The sequence below is a fragment of the Pan troglodytes genome, chromosome 6, assembly GCF_028858775.2.
Source record: "Pan troglodytes isolate AG18354 chromosome 6, NHGRI_mPanTro3-v2.0_pri, whole genome shotgun sequence".
Lineage (NCBI taxonomy): Eukaryota > Metazoa > Chordata > Mammalia > Primates > Hominidae > Pan > Pan troglodytes.
In genome coordinates, this window is record NC_072404.2 from 24,380,485 (window position 1) to 24,404,473 (window position 23,989).

The 23,989-nt window shown below is 33.9% G+C and overlaps 1 protein-coding gene across 50 annotated transcripts in view; it reads left to right on the forward strand.

Moving 5' to 3' along the window:
• HDAC9 (histone deacetylase 9) overlaps positions 1-23,989 on the forward strand; it is a 911,712-nt gene that overhangs the window by 496,640 nt on the left and 391,083 nt on the right. For 13 of the 50 annotated variants that reach the window (XM_063814095.1, XM_063814102.1, XM_054687405.2 and 10 more), the window contains 3 exons: positions 3,588-3,738; positions 4,763-4,889; positions 7,155-7,276. In XM_063814095.1, the coding sequence (XP_063670165.1) occupies positions 3,588-3,738; positions 4,763-4,889; positions 7,155-7,276 (400 nt within the window). Of the gene's footprint in view, positions 1-3,587; positions 3,754-4,762; positions 4,890-7,154; positions 7,277-23,989 lie in introns of all 50 variants that reach the window. The other 37 variants (XM_063814075.1, XM_063814073.1, XM_063814094.1 and 34 more) reach the window with 4 other exon arrangements.

Sequence of the window (23,989 nt, forward strand, 5' to 3'; positions counted from 1 at the left end):
AAAAGAACTCTTGTATATTATTGATGTACAAAATACCTTAAAGTGAGAGTATTTTCTTTTGTCCCAAATGGAATCAGTAGCTCATGGCTACATTTTGAAGTATGGGTAGCCTTTCTTTAGTTTTTAGACTTATTTCTGAATGAATACTGAAGCATTATTTAAATTTAACCTTTGAAACAATAATAGAAACATTGATATCTAGATCTGTTTCTTTCCTTCCAGCATGTTAAGATGGCAAAGAGAAATGAGTAAAATGTACATTTTTCACCATACTTTAAGATGTAAGGGACTGTGTAGTTCATTTTGCTGCTTTGTGTGAGTCATGTTTCCCTAAATACAGGGCAATACTGATAAGTTACTGCTTTAGATACTTCTTTTCATTTCTATTGCTGCCTTTGATAGCTATAAAATCAATATAAATTGTTTAGAAAGAAATTTATTGCTTAATTTTACTCAAAAGGTAATAGTAGCAAGTAGATAATTAATTGTTCATTTGGCACAAGCAAAACAATAGTGTTGGTTTATTGACATCTGGAAAATATTGGAAAAGTGGCTCCTGTGAGAAAAAAGAATTATGAGATAGCTAAAAGGAAAATTTAGCTTTTAAAATGATTTTCCAAAATAATAATTTGTTTTCTTAGAAACCAAAGACATAATTAATATTACTTTTTCAGATTAGGAAGTTTTTTGATTTTTAGAATTTTTATTTTGTTTTTTGTATTTTTTATGGATAAAGCTAAAAGTTGATGCTTTTCATTAAGATTTTATTTTTATGAGAAAGATGCATTACATGATGCTTTATTTATATTAGCTTTTTGCATCGTTAGCTTCTGTAATAATCAACATTTGTTGAGTTAGATGCTGTTATTCCATTTTTCCACCTAGTGAACTGAGATAGAGAAAAATAATGTTACCTTTCCAAGGCTACATAGCCAATAAATTGTTGCTCCAAGATTTACTGTCTTGCCCTGTCTGCCTCCAAAGCTCTTAAGTTGCCCTGCCTCTCTCATGGGCCAGAGCATCTAGCAATAGAGGGCTAAAGTTTTATTTCTTTCTATTGTTTTAAACCTCATTCATGCAATCTTTGATAATGAATAGTAGTGGTAATTAAATTGTGTGCTTTTCTAGATTCCTATGAAAGATTAAAGTTCAAATACACTGGGGCTTTGGGTGAAGCACCAAATTAATTTGACCAACCCAAGTATCTGTATAGAATTTAACAGTAAGGCAGAATTTAAGCATTCCTTCTGCTACCATGGAATATTATTTCATTACAATGGAATAATAACACCCATTAAGGGAGTGTATTGAAGCCAAAACACCAAAGATTTTAATATGAAGAGTAACCAGAAATGCTTCTAACTATGTCCTTCTGGGAGTAATAAGGCTGTTACGGTTGATATACAGAGTTAGCTTCCTGTTGCTCCAGAGTGACTCTGATGCCATTCCATATAATAGCTTTTTATTTTTGTTCTATTACTTTTTGGTGTAAAATCAAGAGTTTTAGGCACCTAATGTAAAAAACAAAATTTACTAATTTCATTAGTATTGAAAGTTACGAACACATGTTGGGTATCCCTTATCTGAAATGCCCGGGACCAGAAATATATCAGATTTTGGATTTTTTTTTCTGGATTTTGGAATATTTACATATCTGTACATAATGAGAGTCTTGGAGATGGGACTCAAGTCAAAAATATAAAATTCATTTATATTTCATATACACCTTATACACATAGCCTGAAGGTAATTTTATACAATATTTCCAATAGTTTTGTGCTTCAAACAAAGTTTGGGTACATTAAACCATCAGAAAGGGAAGGTGTCATTGTCTCAGCCACCCATGTGGACAATCTGTGGTTGTTTGGCATCACTATTGTTGCTGAGTCTGAATGTGAGGAACATGCCATTGGCATGTCTTGCCCACACACACACCATTTTGTTATCTTTTGTGGGTGTGCTTATGTGGGGGAATCTGGGTGTGTGTGAAAAAAATATATTGCAGCTGAAAGGGGGCTGGAAGGGTCTTTTTTCCCATGGTGAAGCTGACTAAACTTTGTGCTGTGTGCCTGCATTTTGACTGGAACTCATCACATGAGGTCAGGTATGGAATTTTCCACTTGTGGCATCATGTCAGTGCTCAAACTATTTCAGATGCTGGAGCATTTAGGATTTTGGATTTTCAGATTAGGGATGCCCAACCTATAATAATAATAATTAAAATCAGTAGGGTTCAAACTTAAAAACTAAATTTTATGTACTTTATGAATATGCGGCTGAAGAGAGATATTCTCTCTCTTACATATGAGGAACTATGGCTCCGAGTAGTTTAGTAACTTGTCCAGATTTCATATCTACTAATGTCAGAACTTAAGTAGAACTCAGGGTCTTTAGTTACTCCTCAGTGAGCACATTTACTATAGTTCATAGATATATATTTCTCAGTCTGAGTGGAAATAGACATCTCAAGATGGCTATTAAAAAAGAATGCTTCAGGCTGGGCAAGGTGGCTCACACCCGTAATCCCGGCAGTTAGAGGGGCCAAGGTTGGAGCATCACTTGAGGCCAGGAGTTTGAGACTAGCCTGGGGAACATGGCAAGACTTTGTCTCCACTAAAAATGATAATTTTAAAAAATTAGCCAGTAGTGGTTGTATATGCCTGTAATCCTAGCCACTTAAGAGGCTAAGGTGGGAGTATCGCTTGAGCCCAGGAGATTGAGGCTGCATTGAGCTATAATGGTGCCACTGCAATCTAGCCTGGGCAACAGAGTGAGACCCTGTCTCAAGAATAAAAATAAAAATAAAAAAGAGTGCAAGAATGCATCATATTCATGTCATTCATTGTTTGAGAGTGAATTCAAGGGATTCAGAAAGCTAAACAGTAGTGCATTAAAATGAAGTTTTGTCGAAGTGGTTTCTGCTTGACCAGTGTCTTTAATCTAAAAGCTTTTATGTGCTGAATGAAAGAATAAAGCTTTTGCTATTTTGATATTTTGAGAGACTATATGTATATAATATATTCTACATATTATGAATATATACATTGCATTAGTCTATTGAGAACTTGCTCTGTAAGGTTTTGAAATTTTTAGCATTTGTTTACTTCAGGTAAACTTCCCCCAAATTAATTTAATATCTCACCATTCTGTATTTGCCTTGATTATTTTTACACCATTTTTTAGGCTAAGAATGGAAGATTTCAGTTGTTCATTTATAATGTGAGGGACTTTGTAAAATAGGCTTCTGGGCAGTCCCTACCTTTTCCTGTTTGTATGTTCAAAGAAAAGTCATTAAGGGAACTAAAGATTTAATTAAAGGAAATGAGAAGACCTGAGTGAATTTAACAGTTAGTTTTGATAGGGATGCACAGATAATGGAGCTACCTAAAACTTGCCTGTTGATGACGTTAAGACCTTCACTGCATTAGTTGCTTGTCCTTAGATTTCAATGATTTACAGAAAAAGTGGGTACAAATATGAACTAAATACAAACAAGTTCCAAAAGCTCATAACATTTCAGTTTTGGTCAGTGATGACTATGAAGCCTAAAGAAATTGCACACTCTCATGTCTTTCTCTTCTCGCAAGTTGCAACAGGAACTTCTAGCCATAAAACAGCAACAAGAACTCCTAGAAAAGGAGCAGAAACTGGAGCAGCAGAGGCAAGAACAGGAAGTAGAGAGGCATCGCAGAGAACAGCAGCTTCCTCCTCTCAGAGGCAAAGATAGAGGACGAGAAAGTAAGAGGCACCAGGGTAAACGATGGACTCTCTTTCCTCATCGTTAGCTGATCATTATTCAGAACAAAGCCTGATAAACAGTGCAGTTAGACTCGTCAAAATTATCTGTGTTTAATTAAAAGCATAGATTACAGACCCAACTGTAAAGTTTTGACATTTACGTACCAGCTCACATCATTGAGTCTGCAGAGCGTCTCAAGAAGCAAACATAACATTATCTGGCAAAGGTGCTGATTTCTGTTGTTTTGAACCTTAAAAATAATGTAATTCTAAAGCAGTCTAATATATGCCATCTTGTTTAATAATCAGCTTGTATCCACATCTCCTGACTATGCCTTCCTTACTCCTGGCCAAGTAATAATTGCTCTCTAAGTAAAGCCTTGCCTCCATTTAGTTTTGGCATACTCAAACTTTGAGATTTAAGGCATAACACTTGCAAAAGAACTATCCACAAGAGGGAGACAGATCCAAATAATTCCCCTGTATTAGGTCAGTTCAAAATCAGGTCGTAGCAAGGTTTAAAATTTGATGACTTGAACTGGAATTGTCAGCAATATTTATTTGTTTAATGCTCAAAGGGTTTTTTTTTAAACTAAGGTTTTCAAACTAGCAACTCAGAAAAGATTATTTTAATGTGTTTAAGGGATTTAATATGGATCTAATCCCTTAAGATAACTTGATTATTAAAATACAGTGTTTTGTTCCTCTGCAGTATTTTTTAAACTTAAAAAAGTTGATATTGGGAATTCCCTCTTTGCAAAAGTAATTAAAGAAATAGCTGAAAGTCTTTTGAAAATTTGCAATTTAAGTAGTATTTATAAAGCATTACTGTACTATTTTCTAAAGCATATTTGGACTGTGGTTTCTTCTTTTAATAGGAAAACTTTATGTGCTGTGACCAGCGATTTTACTTTTTAATCTTTGTCAAATATTCTAGAGGCATGAGAGGACAAAACTCACCATCAACATCTGTTTCTGTGTGTGTGTGTGTGTGTGTGTGTGTGTGTGTGTGTGTGTATTTCAGGGGCAGTGGCAAGTACAGAAGTAAAGCAGAAGCTTCAAGAGTTCCTACTGAGTAAATCAGCAACGAAAGACACTCCAACTAATGGAAAAAATCATTCCGTGAGCCGCCATCCCAAGCTCTGGTACACGTATGTTCAGTGTTTGGCTGTTTTCATTTCTGGGGTAAAGAACACAGGTTCTGTATTTAGCCGACCTGGGTACACATCCTTAGCCTGCCATTTCTCAGCTGTCTGGCTGTGGGCAAGTTCCTTCAGTTCTCTAAGGATCAGTTTCCTTCTCCATAAAAAGAGAAAAATAATAGTGCATGCCCTCTAGGGTTGCTGGCACAGTCCTATGAAATAACATGGTAAGGTACATAACAGAGAGAAGTGCTAAATAAATGGTAGCATTTATCAACTTGAGGGCAAGGAAGTATATATGTTCTTTTATGAATGAATAACTGACAAATGTGAGGTGGACAAAGAAATTTGTATTTTGCATTTTTCCATTCTCAACTGGTGCATTTGGTATCTGTATAGTAATTTCAAAAGATTTAGCCGATTGTGATTTTATTACACTTGACTTGGTGTAAGATGGAGGTCAGAGCGATTTTCAAAAATCTAGTAGAATTTTGTCTCAAATGAAGAAAAAAGGAAGGAAGAAAGGAAGATAAGGGAGGGTAGGGAAGGGAAGAAGAGAGGTTGCTAAATACATAACTCTAAGTCTTCAGCGAATAGTTTACCCGTGCCCACCTCACCTCATTTCTTCCCAGACAGCAAAATAATAGCTTGGCTCCTGACACACAACCTGACAACATAATACACTGTGGTATTGTGGTTTTTATGGAACTGTATTTCTGTAAGTCCAATACACAAATATTTCAATAAAATATAGAGGATGTGGTGATTTTAAAACTCAGTGCAAAGAACTGATAGGCAAATCATATATGGATAATAAAGTAATAGATAATAGTTTCATTTATTTCTTAGAAGTGTTTGCCAAATGACCATATAATTTTACACTTATATATTTTTCAATCCCTCACACCATTAAAGATAGGAATAGTACTTGATTACTCTGTTATATTAATATTGTAAGCAGCCTGGGAGTTTTATTTAAAGAGTTAATGTACTTATAAGGCTATTTTATAGGTATCCGCCCTTCTCTGCATCCCAAAACCGGTAACAGACAGATACCATAATGTTTTATAAATACTTTTTAATGATTTTCATAATTTCTGTCATGTATATCAGTTGACATGAAAAACAAATCTCTGAAAAACAATTTCAAATATTCAATCAATATCACGAATGATTTAAAAAGAAACACGATTTTGTTACCTAAAACTACACACATAATTTACAGCTAATTCATAATTCAAAATTAAAGTCTGTTCTAAGAAAAGATAATAGCATTAAATGAGAAACAGCTACATGCAAAGAATTTGTCGGTTAAAGTTCATTAGCTGTTCTCTTAGGTAATATTAAGCATAGCTCTCACATGTTACTTAGCAGTATTTACCTTGTTTTTATGGAATTGAACTTCAGTAGAGTCCAACTTCAGATAACCACAAATGATTAATTTATAGAATCTGGATTTAATGCCATTTTTGCCAGTTATAGCTAGAAGAAATATCCTTAAACCAATAAAGTCTTAAGAATATATGATTTAAATAAATAATACTGGTAGAACAATCATTGTGATGGTGATACTATGTCCTGTTCATTGTTTTCATTACATATGTAATTATAGATATTTATATCTACTAGATAGTCAATGTTCAGTCCTATAAACTATTCTCCAGCAGCACAATTGCATGTCTTAGATTGTATTCACCCAGGAAAAAGAAAACATTAAAAAAAATTGGTTTCATATTAAAGAATGTGATCCCCATTCTTTACTACTGAAACTGCCCCAGAAGTCAGGAGATGGGAGTCCGTTGGCACAATCCTGTCTTTTCAGTAAAAAAGGCTACTCTCATGTACTCACATGTACTATCTAGCAATTTTTTAAAATGAAGTCCTTGCATATGTTTACTATTACCTTGATTGTTTTATACTGTTGACTAGAAAGCATTCAGATGATGACTTTTCCCCTAGGGTGGCTCTTAAGAGAACATAGGCAATAATCTCAAATTGTCAAAAGCTCAGACTCTTGGTAAATTATTTTAGTGAAGCAAACTTTCTATGTGACTGTATGACCAAACACATGCTGGACATCCTTAGGATCCCTGCATCATTCCATAGCATACTGCTACAGTGAACTTGGTTACGTGAGGCTATGGTTTGTATACACTAAGGAGAAAGAGCATAAACATAGCTGAGACATGTGTACAGCATGTGCAGCTGATTATTGCTGACCAATATGCAGTAAAAACTACCAAGTAAATAATGAAACTTCCTTGTCTTTTCTAGGGCTGCCCACCACACATCATTGGATCAAAGCTCTCCACCCCTTAGTGGAACATCTCCATCCTACAAGTACACATTACCAGGAGCACAAGATGCAAAGGATGATTTCCCCCTTCGAAAAACTGGTAAGTTGGTTTAACAAGAACTCTGTTTGCTCTTCTGTAACACACCTGTAGGTTTCATTTTGCCACACCTCTAGAAGAAAGTCAAAGGATTTGAGTCATAGATAATATACCTCCCCACCCCTGCCCCCAGCATAAGCAAACAATGCACACACATACCCTACTTATTTCTGCATCAGTTGATTCATGACATAATCAAAATATCTCTTTTTGAGTTTAAAAGTTTATCATATTTGAACTTTAGCCAAATTATTTTCTTACTAGGAATAAATAAAAATAAAAATTTCATATCTTGGAAAATCTAACTCTTCTCCATTAGGTAGGGCCTCTGTAATATCTTTCATTGTCCTGTTTTTCTGCTGTACCTCAACCATTTACCACAAAAACGAGAATAATAAAGTTTAATTTTTCCAATAAATATTTTACAAACCTTAAATTTTAATTGTTTTTGTGGTAAAAGCAGGTAAGGCCAAAGCTACCTTCTGAGTAAGTGACTTGCCTAATATCTCATGGATTATAATAGAACTCAGAGTGAAATTATATCTGATAATCTCATGAAGTTAGGGGAAATAGCGCAATTAAGCTTTTATTTAGAATTTAGTAAACAGTTCTGTGGCTCTAAGGATTGTATTTGCTGTTCCATCTTCATCTCCTTTCTGAGCATTCTGATATGTATATATTTAATGTCTTATATGCTCTTACTGCTATAATAAATGTTTAACTAGATATACATATAAATAGCATTTGTGTACATTCTATTCTAAATCTCACGTTGTTTGCCAAATATAGTTCTTTAGAGACAGTAGTAAATTTAAAAATGTTTATCTCCACAACTGATCTGAAAAGATATTCATGTAAGATAGCTTGGTCTATTGTATTTGACTCAGATCTACTTGAAGAAGTATAGATTTATTTATTTTATATATGAAATCTGCAGAGTGAAAATAATTTCAAATAATTATATTCATTTTCCCAAGCAATTTTGAGTAATTAAAATGAATATAGATTGTAAAAACACATGCCGAAGCTATTTTTTGTCATATAATTTACCTGTGGCATAATGAAGATTTAAAAATAAAATCAATTATGAATAAGAATTTATTATTCGCCATCTAGCATATATTGAAGGCGCTAGGAAAGGATGTTTAACTATTGCAAAACAACCTGTGGCTTTTTAATTTAAATAGCCCAAATATTTTTGCATTTCTACTAAAAGATGATAAGTATTATAAAATACCTTAATAGAAGCCTATGCAAAGGCAAGGATAATTGAGTTTTATGTATTGCATCAGAATTCCACACTATTATCTGCAAATCAGAGTGTCTTATAAATAAACTTTTCTAGGATAAAAGAAAGAAAGCAAAATGTGAGCCTCTATGTTATTTCTAAAACATGAGTATAGTTTATGAAAAGTGATCCATAAAGGACAGGAGTTTTAGAATGTGGGGACTTTGATCTGCAGGCTTGACATTTATTTGTGAGTAGCATGAGTAGGAGCTATTTACTGAGATTATGCAGATACTACTACCCCAGGTCTTAGGGCAGTGAATGGCATTCAAGAATCTAAGGAGTTACTAAAAGGAAAGAAAAATATGGATTCCCCTTATGGCAGGAGGTTACTGATGAGTGACACAGTTACATTCACAGAGAAAGACTTCTATCCTGCTGAGCGCAGAGCCTTTGAATATATCCTTACCACTGGGAGATTGAAAACTGACTGCAGAGCTGATAACTGACTTTGAAAAGAAGTGGCATTTGGGAACATTAAGCACCCAGTGAGAAAATCTGATATTTTTAATACTTAAGGAGAAGTACTAAAAACCCATGCTTCGTGTCCCACTGTTGCCATGCGAACAGCTTAAGGTTTTTCCTCTGTGAAGAATAAATAACAAGCTGTTAATTTATTCTCATAGATTTTTTTCAATCCACAACACAATTTAAAAAGAAATCCTTCTCGGGATATATATGTTACAAACCCTATTTAGATTTGTACAAATATGCAAGACATTTTCTGTGCCTTATTATGTGCTGTATAATAATAGTGAAAAATCCCTGGTCTTTTCTAGAGGTATTTTTTCTGTATTTGATCAGTATTTCATGTTTCTTCCTTTTATGTTGAAAATCTGATATTTACGAAGTGTCTGGCTGTTGATCTGTAAAACCAAACATTTTCAAGCATCGTAGCAATAAAGTTCTTGAACAGCCATTAATACTTTAGTATCTCTATAGGGATTTCAAAATATTCCTTAATTCAATTCCAATTGTCTGTTTAAGAAAAGTAAGATGTAATTAAATACAGATGCTTTCTATACTCTATCTAAAATACTTAGAGATGCCCTTCATTAATTACAAAATAGGTGGAACACTCAGCTTTTATAAATATAATCCATTTGGTGTATTTCCAATTCCATTGTGAGAAAATTTAGACATATATTTTTGTCAAATAATTTTTAGTTCAATGTTTATTGTATTTCAGTGACTCAAAAGTCTTTACAAACAAAGCGAGCAATAAAATTTTACCATAATAAAACATATGTGATGATTGGGAAAACTGTTTTAGATAGCTTGTGTAAAGCTACATCATACTAAATGAAATCTGGAAGAGTGTCATTGATCATAGAGTGTAAACACCAGCCCAGCTACTGTAGAGTGATGCTTTGTTATTAGAGCCAGCTTCTAAACCTCTCTTGTCTGCTTGGATTTCATTGAACTCAATCTTAGAGTTAAAAGAAGTTGTTAAATGAGTGTGTTCTATCGTTTGATCTATGTATGATACTATTTTAGTTTCTTTTAAATCTACATCAGCAATATGTATTAGCAAGCAAGATTTACCAGAGTAAAACTGGAATCAGAGTTAGAAAAGTCCTAATGATCTTACATTGATTGAGGTAGCCCTAGGATGTCCCTTAAGCAGTGAGCACAATTTGAAACCTCTCTTGACCTTTTAGGACCTTCCCCAGACAGTGATAACCCGGGAACAGTTAACTACAGAAACCTCATTTGCCTGCAGAAATCTGACCCTTGTCACGCAAAGTGGACCTTTACTTCCTTCCCCTTAGGAGAATGATAGTTGCTCCTAGAATTTGGGCGTTTTAGAAACATGGAATTATATTAAAAGTTGGCTCTAACCATGCCCATTCCAATTCACTTTTCTTTAAAATGTAAGAATGGAGTGACTTCTCCTTTCACAACAACATCAAAGGCTTTACATAACTTGTTTTGAAGTGGAAAATAACATAATTGTTTTTAATTTTTATATGCATTGCCCACACTTAAGGTAGTACTTCCTTCTAGAATTATACATTGTAATTAATTTTGTTCTATAACACAAGGATAGGTTGATAGGAAAATTTGGAATATTTTACTAAACTTATGCTTTGGCTGAAAATAGTATCATTGCTGTAGTAGATGACTTTATTGTTTTTATATAGTACACTGCTGAACTGACAATAAACTATCAAGTAGGGAAGGAAGTTTTGGAAATAGTACATATTTCCTGGCACTTTGGAAATGGTGCATATTTCTCACAGAGATTCTACATATGTGGTGATTTTGAACTGACCTTCAAAACCATTTGATTGGATTCTGTTCCAGTGAGTGTGTGCATATGTTTCATAAAATATTGTGATAAAAATTTCTAGAAGTTTTACGCTCCATTATATTATTGAGGTTTTACCCAATGAACTTTGCCTTTCTTTGAATATTACAGTCTTTCCATTTAATACTTCTGAACAAAGTGAGTTAGCTGGCTAGATTAACCTCTTAAAGTGCACAAGCCATGTAAAACTTGGCTTGGGCTGATAAGAGACTTTTCCAGCCCCACTGAAATATTTATTTTAATGGTCAGCAACACTAGAATAAGACTCAAAGATGGAAAGAGTCCAAACATAAGTGAAGGTTTTGGAAGGCCAGTATCATTTTCCACACTGAGTAAACTGGAACGAAGGCAGAGATGAGATATGTAGCTTTATAAATTGCCTTTTGGTATAGCAGTCAGCAGTTATGTTCTAGTACCTTGATGACCTATTCAAGTCATTATAATAAAAATTAACACAATAATTATTTTAAATAGTTTAGAATATCTCTTCCTCTCTCTCTCTCTCTTTCTGTGTCTTTCAGAATACACTTGTGCATGTGTGAATTGCATACATGAACATTATACACATTTCTGCAAAGATATCATTAAAGATGGCTTAGGCTTATAATGATATTTGCTGAAAATCTTATTCAAGATTGACGAACACTGGAGCATTTTTATATAGCTTAGTACTCTATCTTGGTTACATTTTTTTGACTAAACTTGTCAAAGTTTATTTTTATTGAAATATACTTCTTTTAATGAATCTTATACTAGTTTTCTCAGAATTGAGAAGTAATACGGCCATTGTAATTCAGGCTTTGAATCCACACATACCACTTGGAAATTTGGGTCCTCAATCTTGAGCGATTAATTTAAGCTCTCTAGGCCACGATTCCCTCATCTGTCAAATGAGGATAATAATTGCACTTGATTTGCACAGTTATTTTTAGAATTCAATTAAATAATGCATGTAAAGCACTTAGGATCATACCTAGGATTTAAGGAGTGCTTACTCTTGACTGTATGTTTATATAAGGAAATGTTATTTATTTCTATTATGCCAAAACTAAATCTCTTTTTGTTGTAGAAGGTCTTTTTAATGTCTTACATTCTTCTACGTTTATTAATAAAACAACCAAACTAATAAAAAGGTGATCAATATTTTCTTTTTAAGCTATGGGCAACTCACAAGGCTACTGTCAAAATGAGGGTAAAGTTATTTGTTAATTTTGCGTATTCTCTGGCGTTTCAGAGCTCACTATGGTATCCAAAAGAAGCAGCAGGCTGCATGCCTATAGTCCTAGCGACTCAGGAGGCTGAGGAGGGAGGATTGCTTGGCCCAGGAATTTGAGTCCAACCTGGGTAACATAGGGAGACCCTGTCTCTTAAAAAATAAAATAAAAAACGGAGCAGCCGGCTTGTTTTTGTTGTTCATCGTAGGAGGAAGTCTGATTGATGTTCTGTGCTCACTAGGGCCAGAGTTTTAATTTCTGCTGTTAACTTCATTTTTAAAGTAGCAGACTTTAATTTTAAGAAAAGTTTTATATTTACAGAAAAATCGAGCAGATATTGTTGAGTTCCCATATTGTTGCCTCCTCCTAACCCCTAGGTTTCTGCTTTTTAAATATCTTGCATCAATGTGGTACATTTGTTGCAATTAAGGAACAACTATTGATACATTATTGTTAATGCAGTCCATAGTTTATATTCAGGTTTACTCTGTGTTGTAAGATTCTATGAGATTTAACAAATGCGTCATATCATGTCATATATCCACCATTACAGAATGATATAGAATAGTTTTACCACCCTAAAAATCTCCTGTGCCCCACCTATTCATCCTCCCCCCACCCAACTTTTGGTAACCACTAATTCTTTTATTGTCTCTATAGTTTTGCCTTCTGCAGAATGTCATAGAGCTACAATATATGGCCTTTTCAAACTGGCTTCTTTTATTTGGCAATATGCATTTAAGATTCTTCCATGTATTTTGGTAGCTTGAAGCTTTTTTGGTTACTGAATAATATTCCATTGTATGGCTGAACCACTGTTTATCCATTTACCTTTTGAAGGACATTTTTGTTGCTTCCAAATTTTGGTGATTATGAATAAGCTGCTATAAGCATTCATATGCAGTCTTTGTGTGGACATGTTTTCAGCTCAATTGGGTAAATACCTAGGAGTACATTAACTGGATCATATGGTAAGACTTGTTTGTTAAAAAAAGAACAACAAACAACAAAAAACTGTCAAACTGTCTTCCAAAGTGGCTGTACTATTTTGCATGACCACTAGCAATATAACAGAGTTCCTGTTGCTCCACATACTTGTTAGCAGTTTGTATTTTAAGTTTTTTTTTTTTTAATTTTAGCCACTCTAATGGGTATGTAGTGGTTTCTCATTGTGGTTTTAATTTGTAATTCACTAATGACAAGTGGTGCCAAGCATCTTTTCATATGTCATTTGCTATCTCTGTATCATCTTTGGTGGTGTCTTTTTAGATATTTTACATTTTTTAAATTGGTTTTTTTTCTCATTGTTGAGATTTAATAATTATTTGTGTATTTTGGGTACAAATTCTTTATTTGCTGTTTGTCTTACAAATATTTTTCCTCAATCAGTGGTTTATCTTTTAATTCTTTTATCATTGTCTTTCACAGAACAGACGATTCTAATTTTATTAAACATCAATATTTCCTTTCATCGATCATGCTTTTAGTTTTATATCCAAAAATTTTTTGCCAAACCCAGGGTTAACTAGATTTTCTCCTGTTTTCTTCTAGAAGTTTTACAATATTTCATTCAGATCTAAAATTCTTTTTGAGTTACTTTCAATGAAAAGATAAGGTCCTTGTCTAGATTCATTGTTTTGCATATCGATGTCCAATTTTGCTGGCAACATTTGTTGAAGAGACTATCATCCTTTCTCCAAAGAATTGCCTTAGCTCCTTTGTCAAAGATATATTTGTGTGGGTTTATTTCTGGACTCTCTATTCTATTTCACTGATCTACTTGTCTGTTCTTTTGCCAATACCACACTGTCTTGATTACTGTAACTTCATAGTAATTCTTAAAGTTGGGTACTGTCAGTCCTCTTAACTGTTCTTCCATATTGTGTTGGCTATCCTGAGTCTTTTGCCTCTGGGTATAAAGTTTAGAATCTGTTTGTCAATAATCACCAAATAACTTACTGGAATTTTCTTTTGTTTTGTTTTGAGACAGGGTCTCACTCTGTCTCCCAGGCTGCAGTGCAGTGGTGCAATCTCCTGGGCTCAAGTGATCTTCCCGCCTCAGCCTCCTGAGTAGCTTGGCAGCATAGGCACACAACAACATGCCTGACTAATTTTTGTATTTTTCGTAGAGATGGGGTTTTGCTATGTTGACCAAGTTACTTACTGGAACTTTAACTGGGATGATGCTGAATCTAAAGGTCAAGTTGAGAAGAATAGCCATCTGAACAATACTGAGTTTTTCTATCCATGAATATGAATAATCCTTTTATTTAGATTTTCTTTGATTTCTTTCATCAAAGTTTTCTAGTTTTTCTCATTTACATCCTCTACATAATTTGTTTGATTTATACCTAATTTTTTTGGTATTCCTAATTTTTTTGGTATTGATGTAAATGTTACTGTGTTTTAAATTTCAAATTCAAATGGTTCATTGCTGGCATATAGGAAAGCAGCTGACTTTTGTATATTAACTTTCTATCTTGCCAATTGGTATAACAGCTTATTCATTGCCAGAGTTGTTTGTTGTCATTGATTCTTTGGGATTTTCTACATAGACGATGTGATTTGTGGACAAAAACGTTACTTTATTTCTTCATTCCCAATCTGTATGCCTTTTTTTTTCTTTTTCATGTCTTATTGCACTAGCTAGGACATTCAGAATGATGTTGAGATGTCGAGCAGGAGAAGTAAAAGGGGACATCCTCACCTTGTTCCCAATGTCAGGGGAAAGCATTTTGTTTCTCACCATCAAGTGTGATATTAGCTGTAGATTTTGTGTTTGTGTTGTCAAATTCAGGAGTTCCCTCTATTCCTAATTTTCTGAGAGTCCTCACAAATTAATGTTGGCTTTTGTCAAGTCCCTTTTCTGTATCAACTGATATAATCATACGATTTTTTAAAAAGCCATTTGATGTGATGGTTTACATTAGCCAATTTTCAAATAGTGAACCAGCCTCATATACCAGGAAATCCTACTTGCTTGTGTTATACAACACTTTTTGTACATCATTGGATTTGATTTGCTAGTATTTTGTGGAAGATTTTAAAATCTATATTCAGGAGAGATAATTGATCAATGGCTATCTATTCCTATAATGTCTGTATCTGATTTTGGCAGTATGGTAATGCTGTCCTCATAGAAAGAGTTAGGAAGTAGTCCTCCTATTTTCTGGAAGAGATTAGAGTATTGATACCATTTACACTTTAAGTATTTGGTAAAATTTACTAGTGAAACCATTTGGACCTGGTGCTTTCTTTTTTGGAAGGTTATTAATTATTGATTGATTTTCTTTCATTAGATATAGGCCTATTTAAATTATGTTTTTCTCCACTTGTGAGTTTTAGTAATTTGTGTATTTCAAATAATTCATTTGAGTTTTCAGACTTGTCAGTATAGAGTTATTCATAATATTGCTTTATTATCCTTTTAACATCCACAGCATCAATAGTTATGACCCCTCTTTCATTTCTAATATTAGTTATTAGTTTCTTCTCTCTTACTTTTTTCTTCCTGACAGCCTGACTGTAGTTTCATCAGTTGATCTTTCAAAGGACCATTTTTTTGTTTTGTTGAGTTTTCTCTATTGATTTCCTGGTTATAATTGTCTTGATTTTCCCATTAATTTTTACTTTTTTTTCTGCCTACTTTAAGGTTAGATTGTTATTTTTCCTCTATTTTTTTTTAAAGTGGAAGCTCAGATTATTCAATTTTTATCTTTTCTTCTAATATATACACAATGCTATAAATTTGCCTGTAGGCACTGCTTTTACAGCATCCCACAGATTTTGATAAGTTGTATTTTCATTTTCATTTAGTTGAAAATATTTTGAAATTTATCCTGAGAGTTTTTCTTTAAGTCATGTTTTATTTAGAGTCATGTTATTTAATTTCTAATTACTTGAGTATTTGCTAGCTGTCTTTCTGTTATTTGTTTTAATCTTTCTGTTATTGATTTCTATTGTGGGCTGAGAAAATACTGTGTACACATTCTGTTCCTTTAGATTTGTTTAGGTACATCTTATGCCTCAGAATGTATTCTGTTTTGGTCAGTAGTACTAAAGTCTCCAACCGTAATAGGTTTGTCTATTTGTCCTTCCAGTTCTAACAGGTTTTGCCTCATGTATTTTGATGTGACATTATTAGGAGCATACATATTAAGGACTGTTATATCTTCTTGGAGAACTGTGACTATTTTATCAATATGTAACAAACACCACTTTTATCTTCAATAATCTTGGCTTTGAAATCTGCTCTGTCTGAAATTAATGTAGCTTTTCCAACATCCTTCTGTTTAGTGTGAACATGTTATATCTTTCTCCATTGCTTTACTTTTGATCTGTGTCTTATATTTAAAGTGGGTGTCTTTTAGGTAATATGTAGTTAGGTCTTGTTTTTTAAATTTACTGACAGCCTCTCTTCGTGTATTGAGACAATTCACATTTAAAATGATCATTAATATAATTAGATTAATATTTACAATGTTTGTAACTGTTTTCTTCATTATATTTACTTTTTTTAAAATATTCACTTCTCTCTCTGACTCCTCTGGTGTTCAGAACTTTATATAATTCAATGCTCTCTACTCTCTTAACGTATCAATTGTACCTCTTTTAAAAATATGTTTCAGTGGTTTCTCTAGAGTTTGATGAATACATTTATAGTGAATCCATGTCCACTTTCAAATAACAGTATACCACTTTACAGGTAATACAGGTACCTTATAAAAGTGTATTTCTAATCTCTCCCTTTTATTCTTTATATTGCTGTCATTTATTTCTGTTTTCCAAAAGCTACAATTATCCAGTATTTTGTTCCTATTATTATTGTGCACAGTTAACGATTAGATCAATTGATAATAAAAATAAAAGATTTTCTTTTACCTTCATATGCTCCTTCCTTTATATAGGTCTGAGTTTCTGACCTATATCCTTTTCCTTCTCACTGAAAAACTTTTAACATTTCTTGTATGGCAGGCCTACAGGCAATAAATGTCCTTAGTTTTTGTTTGTCCAAGAAAGTGCTTTATTTCTCCTTCTTGTTTAGGATAATTTGTGTTCTTTTTTAAATTTTTTTGGCAACATTTTGTACTATACTTTCTTTTTTATTCTACAGCTTATGACAGGACATCTGATCTAAATCTTATCCTTGTTGCTCTATAGATAAAGTTTTTCTTTTTTTCTATGGTTTCTTTGAAGATCTCTTTATCTTTTATCTTCTGCAATTTGAACATGATATGTCTCGATACTGAGTTTTTGGTATTTATATTGTTTCATATTCTCTGAGATTCCTGTATCTATGGATTGGTGTCTGTCATTAATTTTGGATAATTCCCAGCCATTATTATGTCAAATATTTATTCTTTCTCTCTTTCTTGTTATTTTGCTATTCCCATTAGGAATATGTTATACCTTTTGCAATTTTCTTAGAGTATTGGGGAATTCTGTTCCATTTTAAAAAATTGTTTTTTGCCTTTCTTTTTAGGAAGTTTCTATTGACATATCTTCAAAGTTATTGATTCCTTCCTTAGCTGTGTCCAGTCTACTGATGAGCTCATTTGGACCTTTTTTTTTTTTTCTTGAGACGGAGTCTTGCTCTGTCGCCCAGGCTGGAGTGCAGTGGCGCGATCTTGGCTCACTGCAAGCTCCGCCTCCTGGGTTCACGCCATTCTCCTGCCTCAGCCTCCCGAGTAGCTGGGACCACCACCACACCCAGCTAATTTTTTTTTTAATTTTTAGTAGAGACGGGGTTTCACCATATTAGCCAGGATGGTCTTGCCTCCTGACCTCATGATCCGCCTGTCTCGGCTTCCCAAAGTGCTGGGATTACAGGTGTGAGCCACTGCGCCCGGATAAGACCTTTTTTTAATTTCTACTGCTGTGCTTTTGATCTCCAGCATTCCCTTTTCAATCTTTCCTAGAGTTTCCATTTCTCTGTTTATATTATCCATCTGTTGTTGCATGTTGCCAACTTTCCATTAGAACCCTTAACATACTACTTTTAGTTCCTTTAAGTTCCCTTTCTGTTAATTCCAAAATTTGTGTCATAACTGAGTCTGGTCTGATGTTTGCTTTGTCTCTTCTGATTGTTTTTCTTGCCTTTTAGGATGCTTTATAATTTTTTGTTAAAAGCTTGACATGATATATTGGACAATAGAAATTGAGTAATTATACTTTTGATGTGAGGTTTTATGTTAATCTGGCTGGGGCTGGGCTTTGTTTAATATATGTTGTAGTGGTAAATGTCAGAGTCTTCAGTTTTCTCTAGTTTCCTTTGATTTTTTTCCTTCTCCTATTGCTTTGGGGTTTCCCTAAGAGCTCCTTCTTAAATAGAATTTGTGTCCTGTAGCTCCCTCAGTTTTAATTCACTGTTATAATACAGAACCCGGCTGATGTGATGGTAAGGCGTTGGACAGGAGAAATGTTCTATAACCTTACAACTAAATTTCATTTTTTAAAGTGGGCCTGAGTTTGTATGCTGTGATCCCTTGAACTACTTCTTAGCCTGTTTCCTCCCCTTAAGTAAGATAGGAAGCTGAGATTTACTAATTGCCTTCTCCCTTAGGTCAGATAAGGCTCTGTAAAATATTTTCCCTTGGAGAGTAGGCTGTTGTTATGAAGAATCCTTTGTGTGTATTTCAAAATTGTTACTTTTTCATTAGACAAGTATTACAAAATGGTTACTTTTCTTCCCTCTCCCACGCCTACTCCCTACCTTCACTTAAACAGAAAGGGATTTTTTTCTCATATATTCACTGAGAGAAACTGGTTGGGTTCCTGGAAGTAAAACCCATGAAAATGTAGGATTCTTCTGAGACTGGGCCCCTGGAGTTTTGTTTGTTTGTTTGTTTTTTGAGACAGAGTCTTGTTCTGTTGCCCAGGCTGGAATGCAGTGGCATGATCTCGGCTCACTGCAAGCTCCGCCTCCCAGGTTCACGCTATTCGCCTGCCTCAGCCTCCCGAGTAGCTGGGACTACAGGCGCCCTCCACCATGCCCAGCTAATTTTTTGTATTTTTAGTAGAGATGGGATTTCATCGTGTTAGCCAGGATGGTCTCCATCTCCTGACCTTGTGATCTGCCCACTTCGGCCTCCGAAAGTGCTGGGATTACAGGCGTGAGCCACCATGCCTGGCTGCCCCTGGAGTTTTTAACTCTCAAGCTGGTTCACATTCAGCCTCCAGAAATTCATGCCTCCAACACCTCATTAAAATTACCTCATTTAAATATTTCTTCATTACTGACTCCAGTGGCTTCTGCTTACTGTAAGCTGCACTCAGCTGTGATTTTCTGTATTTTCCTATTTCTCCAGATTTTAGCATGGCAGTTTGCCCTGCAACCTTAATTCTCTGATAGATCTAAGAAAATAATTTTAATTTTTACTTTGTTCAGCTTTTTACTTGTGGTGAGGTTGGGAGTGAAAATTTCCCAGTTCTTCACATGTGGAAATGAAACCAGAAGACTACCACTTACTTTTAAACCTGTAAAACATTAAAAATACTTTTTAAAACTCAACTTTTTCATTTTTTGAGGTGACAAATTCATATTTGAGCAATATTATTCTTACAAATTAATGATTATATATATTTTAAAGATTAACATCAGTGTCCAGCTTGCTCATGATTAACAAGTTCATATGCTAAAAACTGAGAGAGAGAAAATAGGTTGAAATTATTTTAAGTCACATTTTGTAAGCAAGACTTGGGAATTGTAAGGACTTTTTGTCGATTTTTGTCTTACCGTTTTCATAACATTAAACCATTTAGCAAGGTATGAAAATCAAACCAATTTTTGACCTGTATCAAATTAGAAAATTTTAGCTTCTTTTCAAAATAAGACTCACTTTTAAAGTAATATTTTTTCTAGAAATAATTTACTTTTTAAGCAGTCATTTTGGTAGATGTAATCATTTAGATTATGAAAAGTTGGCAATTTCAAAAGAACATATTTAGTTGATTTTAAGATGCTTATTTTTTAAACTAACATATCTGAAATCTGAATTGCTCTAATGGATGTTTATAGTTTAGTAGTGCTTTCTGGTGGCAGGGAGTTAGTGGTATACAAGGTACTTGTAAATGTTGTAATTGATTAATTACCATAGTATTTACCCAACAATTAAATGGTCCAGAATACTAAGATTCCTCATGATAAAGAAATAATACAAATGTATAATTTATATGTTTTTTACTTTAAAATAACAAACATAGTAGAAATTAATAATCCTAAAAATTTTTTATGAAAAAGTTAAGTATGTTAGTTTCAAATCAATGAACAAAATGATTTAAATTTCACAGTTCAGTAAGTGAGAAGCTGGTTTCATTGATTGCATATGCAATTTGTATGACAAGTAGTTGGAGCTAAGAGCAAGTATCAAATGACAATTGTGTGATAATGAATCAGCCTTGTTAGAACTTCGAAAATCTAACTCAAATATTTTGCTTGCAGAAAAGCTAAGGTAGCCTAGAAAGACAAAGCATGGAAAATAATTTCATGGCTTGGCATTAGATGAACAAAACTGAGACTAGCTTGGCACTTTTGATGAGAGCTGTGTGACCTGCACATAGTGCAGGATTTCTCTGAGCCTCAGTTTCTTCAAACAGCAAATATGGAAAATATTTGCCTTCCAGTGTTATTGTAAGCAAAAATATACTGCCCAGTACAGTGCGTGACATAAGTCTCAGTACATATTGCCAGTATGAATTATTAAGAATAATAGTATGGCATTAGTAATAGGAAATATTAGTAGTAGCCATATAATGTAATTATTGAAGAACTAGAATGGCAAAATGAGACTTAAGTTTTAGTCTTAACCTTGTCACTAATATATGACTATGAGCATAGTGCTTCATGATTTTAGATTTCTGTTTTTTCAGTTAAGTGCAAATGGACCAAATGATTCCTAAGATTGTATATGAAACTAAGAAGGAAATATATAATTGCGTTTCATAAAGAGGTGTGATAAAAATATATTAATGATTTGAAGAATATATAAGAAATAAATGACCATGCTTTTGCACAGTGGTATCTCAAATTAATCATAACTGGTAACTGCAGAAAAGTCTAATGACATATTTTTCACTCCTCATGAAATGCTCATTTAGAACAGGCAGGACATTTTAGATAAGATTGGAATGAGAAAATGGCAAAAAATAATAATTAAGACTTTAAAAGCATTTAGCCATATGTTGTATAATCATGAGATTTATTGAAAAATGATTCCTAATTTATAATATTCACAACTATAGAACTGAGAACACTGAGGAAATATTCCATGCAAATACATGCATTTATATGTCTTTAGACTTACCTAATGAAGTAAATTAAGAGATAGAAAATAAATGATGAAATATTTGGGATTGTATTTTCCTTAAATTTTCAGCCTCTAACTCAGTTACTTTAAAATGGAAGTGTTCTTTATGGCAAAGAAATTGGAGAGAGGAGTGGTGGCGGGGGGGGGACTGGCTTAAGAACCATGTTATTATTAAAAGCAGCACATAATAACAGTTTGACATGACACGTAAGATTTTTTATCAAGTGACTTTATTTTGCTTTATGTGTATCAGCCTCATGTTTTATAGATTTATTTGCTTTTTAGCCTCTTATTTGCATTTTTATTTCAATATTCACAGTGATTCCTCCATTATTTCCCATTTATTCATATACAAGATAAATTCTAAAGTTATTTTTCATAGAACCTTCATTCTAACACTTCCCTTATCTGTATTCTAATATCATTGTAATTTTTGCTCTAAAAGCTGGTAATTTTGTCAATTATGAGATATTAAATTTTATAATGTTGTTTTTATCCTGTTCATCCCAATTAGATGATAAAAATATCTAAGAATATAATGCTTGTAACATCTTCCTCCTTTATTTGACAAACCACACTTTGTGCTGGGCCTGGACATAAATATTAAATAAACCAGTATAAGTAAAAAAGGATTTCTGACATTAAGGAGCTCACAGTCTTCATAGTGAGGCACATGTAATAGGTTCCTAATAGATTGATTGATACTTTAATTCAGCAATTGAACAGTTGAACCACCGTACTTCTTGAGGAACTACTATTTCATATTTTCAGATTACAGGCATTCTTGAGTGAAAGCAAAGATCCAAGCCACCCGAGGAATATAGCTGGGAAAAGACATTAAGATGTTATTATTATTATTTTTTTGGTTGTAAGCCTTCAGTATCTTTATTTCAAAATGCATATTTTAATGTCATTATATATATTTTGAAGTAGGTAATACAGAGGTAATTAAGAGAAATTCTTGGAGAGAATGCATTAGCCTATTGTAGCTGTACATATGTGGTTCTTTGAAAATAGTATGGACCAGCACTGCCAAATATAATTTGATGGAAGAGTTCTATATTGGCATGGTTCAATTCAGTAGGCACTAGCTGCATGTTGCCACTTGAAATTGAACACTTGAAATGTGGCTAGTATGACTTAGGAGCTAAATTTTTGTTAACTAATTTATTAGTTAGCTCATAACTAATTTTGTTAACTAATTCATTTGAATCTAAGTTTAAAAAGCCACCTGTGTCTAGTGATTATCATGTAGGACAGCACAGGTATACACCAAGGCAGGCACATGTGTGGCATAAGCATCATGGTGAAACCGTTTCGGTGTCCAAGACAGAGTTCGCTAATCAGTCACAGCAAACTCTTCCCTCTGAGTTTGAACACAAGTCTTAGTAAAAGCATTCTAAGTCACATCACCTAAAGAAGATACAATGTCTAAACAGAATTATATTTTCAGAACTCGTTAATTTTTTAAATATATATATATTTTTATTTTACTTTAAGTTGTAGGGTACATGTGCACAACGTGCAGGTTTGTTACATATGTATACATGTGCCATGTTGGTGTGCTGCACCCACTAACTTGTCATTTACATTAAGTATTTCTCCTAATGCTATCCCTCCCCCCTCCCCCAACTCCGTGACAGGCCCCGGTGTGTGATGTTCTCTTTCCTGTGTCCAAGTGTTCTCATTGTTCAATTCCCACCTATGAGTGAGAACATGCGGTGTTTGGGTTTTTGTCCTTGCGAGTTTGCTGAGAATGATGGTTTCCAGCTTCATCCATGTCCCTACAAAGGACATGAACTCATCATTTTTTATGGCTGCTGGAAGACAGTGTGGCGATTCCTCAAGGATCTAGAACTAGAAATACCATTTGACCCAGCCATCCCATTACTGGGTATATACCCAAAGGATAATAAATCATGCTGCTATAAAGACACACGCACACATATGTTTATTGCGGCACTATTCACCATAGCAAAGACTTGGAACCAACCCAAATGTCCATCAATGATAGACTGGATTAAGAACTCGTTAATTTTTAAGAAGCAAGCACCAAATACAAATTAGTTTAGTTTAAAAAGTGGGAGGTGTTTGGAGGGGGTCATTTTAATGAATTTTCCTAGTGTCCAGCTGCTTAGATGATGTTATCAATTCAGTGTATTTAAACTTTGTTATTGGAAGTATGAGTTCCAGTCTTGCCTCTTCTGGGTTTTATGTGCAGTAATGCTCTCCCTCCAAATTTTGACAATAACCCAGAGCAAGCCTAGGCTCACCTTTTCACAGTTTAACAATGATAGCAAAAACAAGCACTCTTTCCCGGGTCATTCTGATAAATTCCCAGGACCATCTCATTGGGACAGCTTATCTCACTTGCGCCCTCTAGAAGTTTAGATGGAGTTTGCAGTTTACCTCTCAAATAACCTGGACTAAGAGCAAAACCCTAACCAGCATTCATCCATCTAATGGGCAGCTTTGATGTATAAACTTTTCTGTTTAGAGTTTTGTGTGGATTTTCACTAATGCGCTTGGCCTTTCCTAAGTGGACTTTTCAAGTATAAATTGTCTACCCTTTCTTCACAAGCCATCGTAAGCACTTCA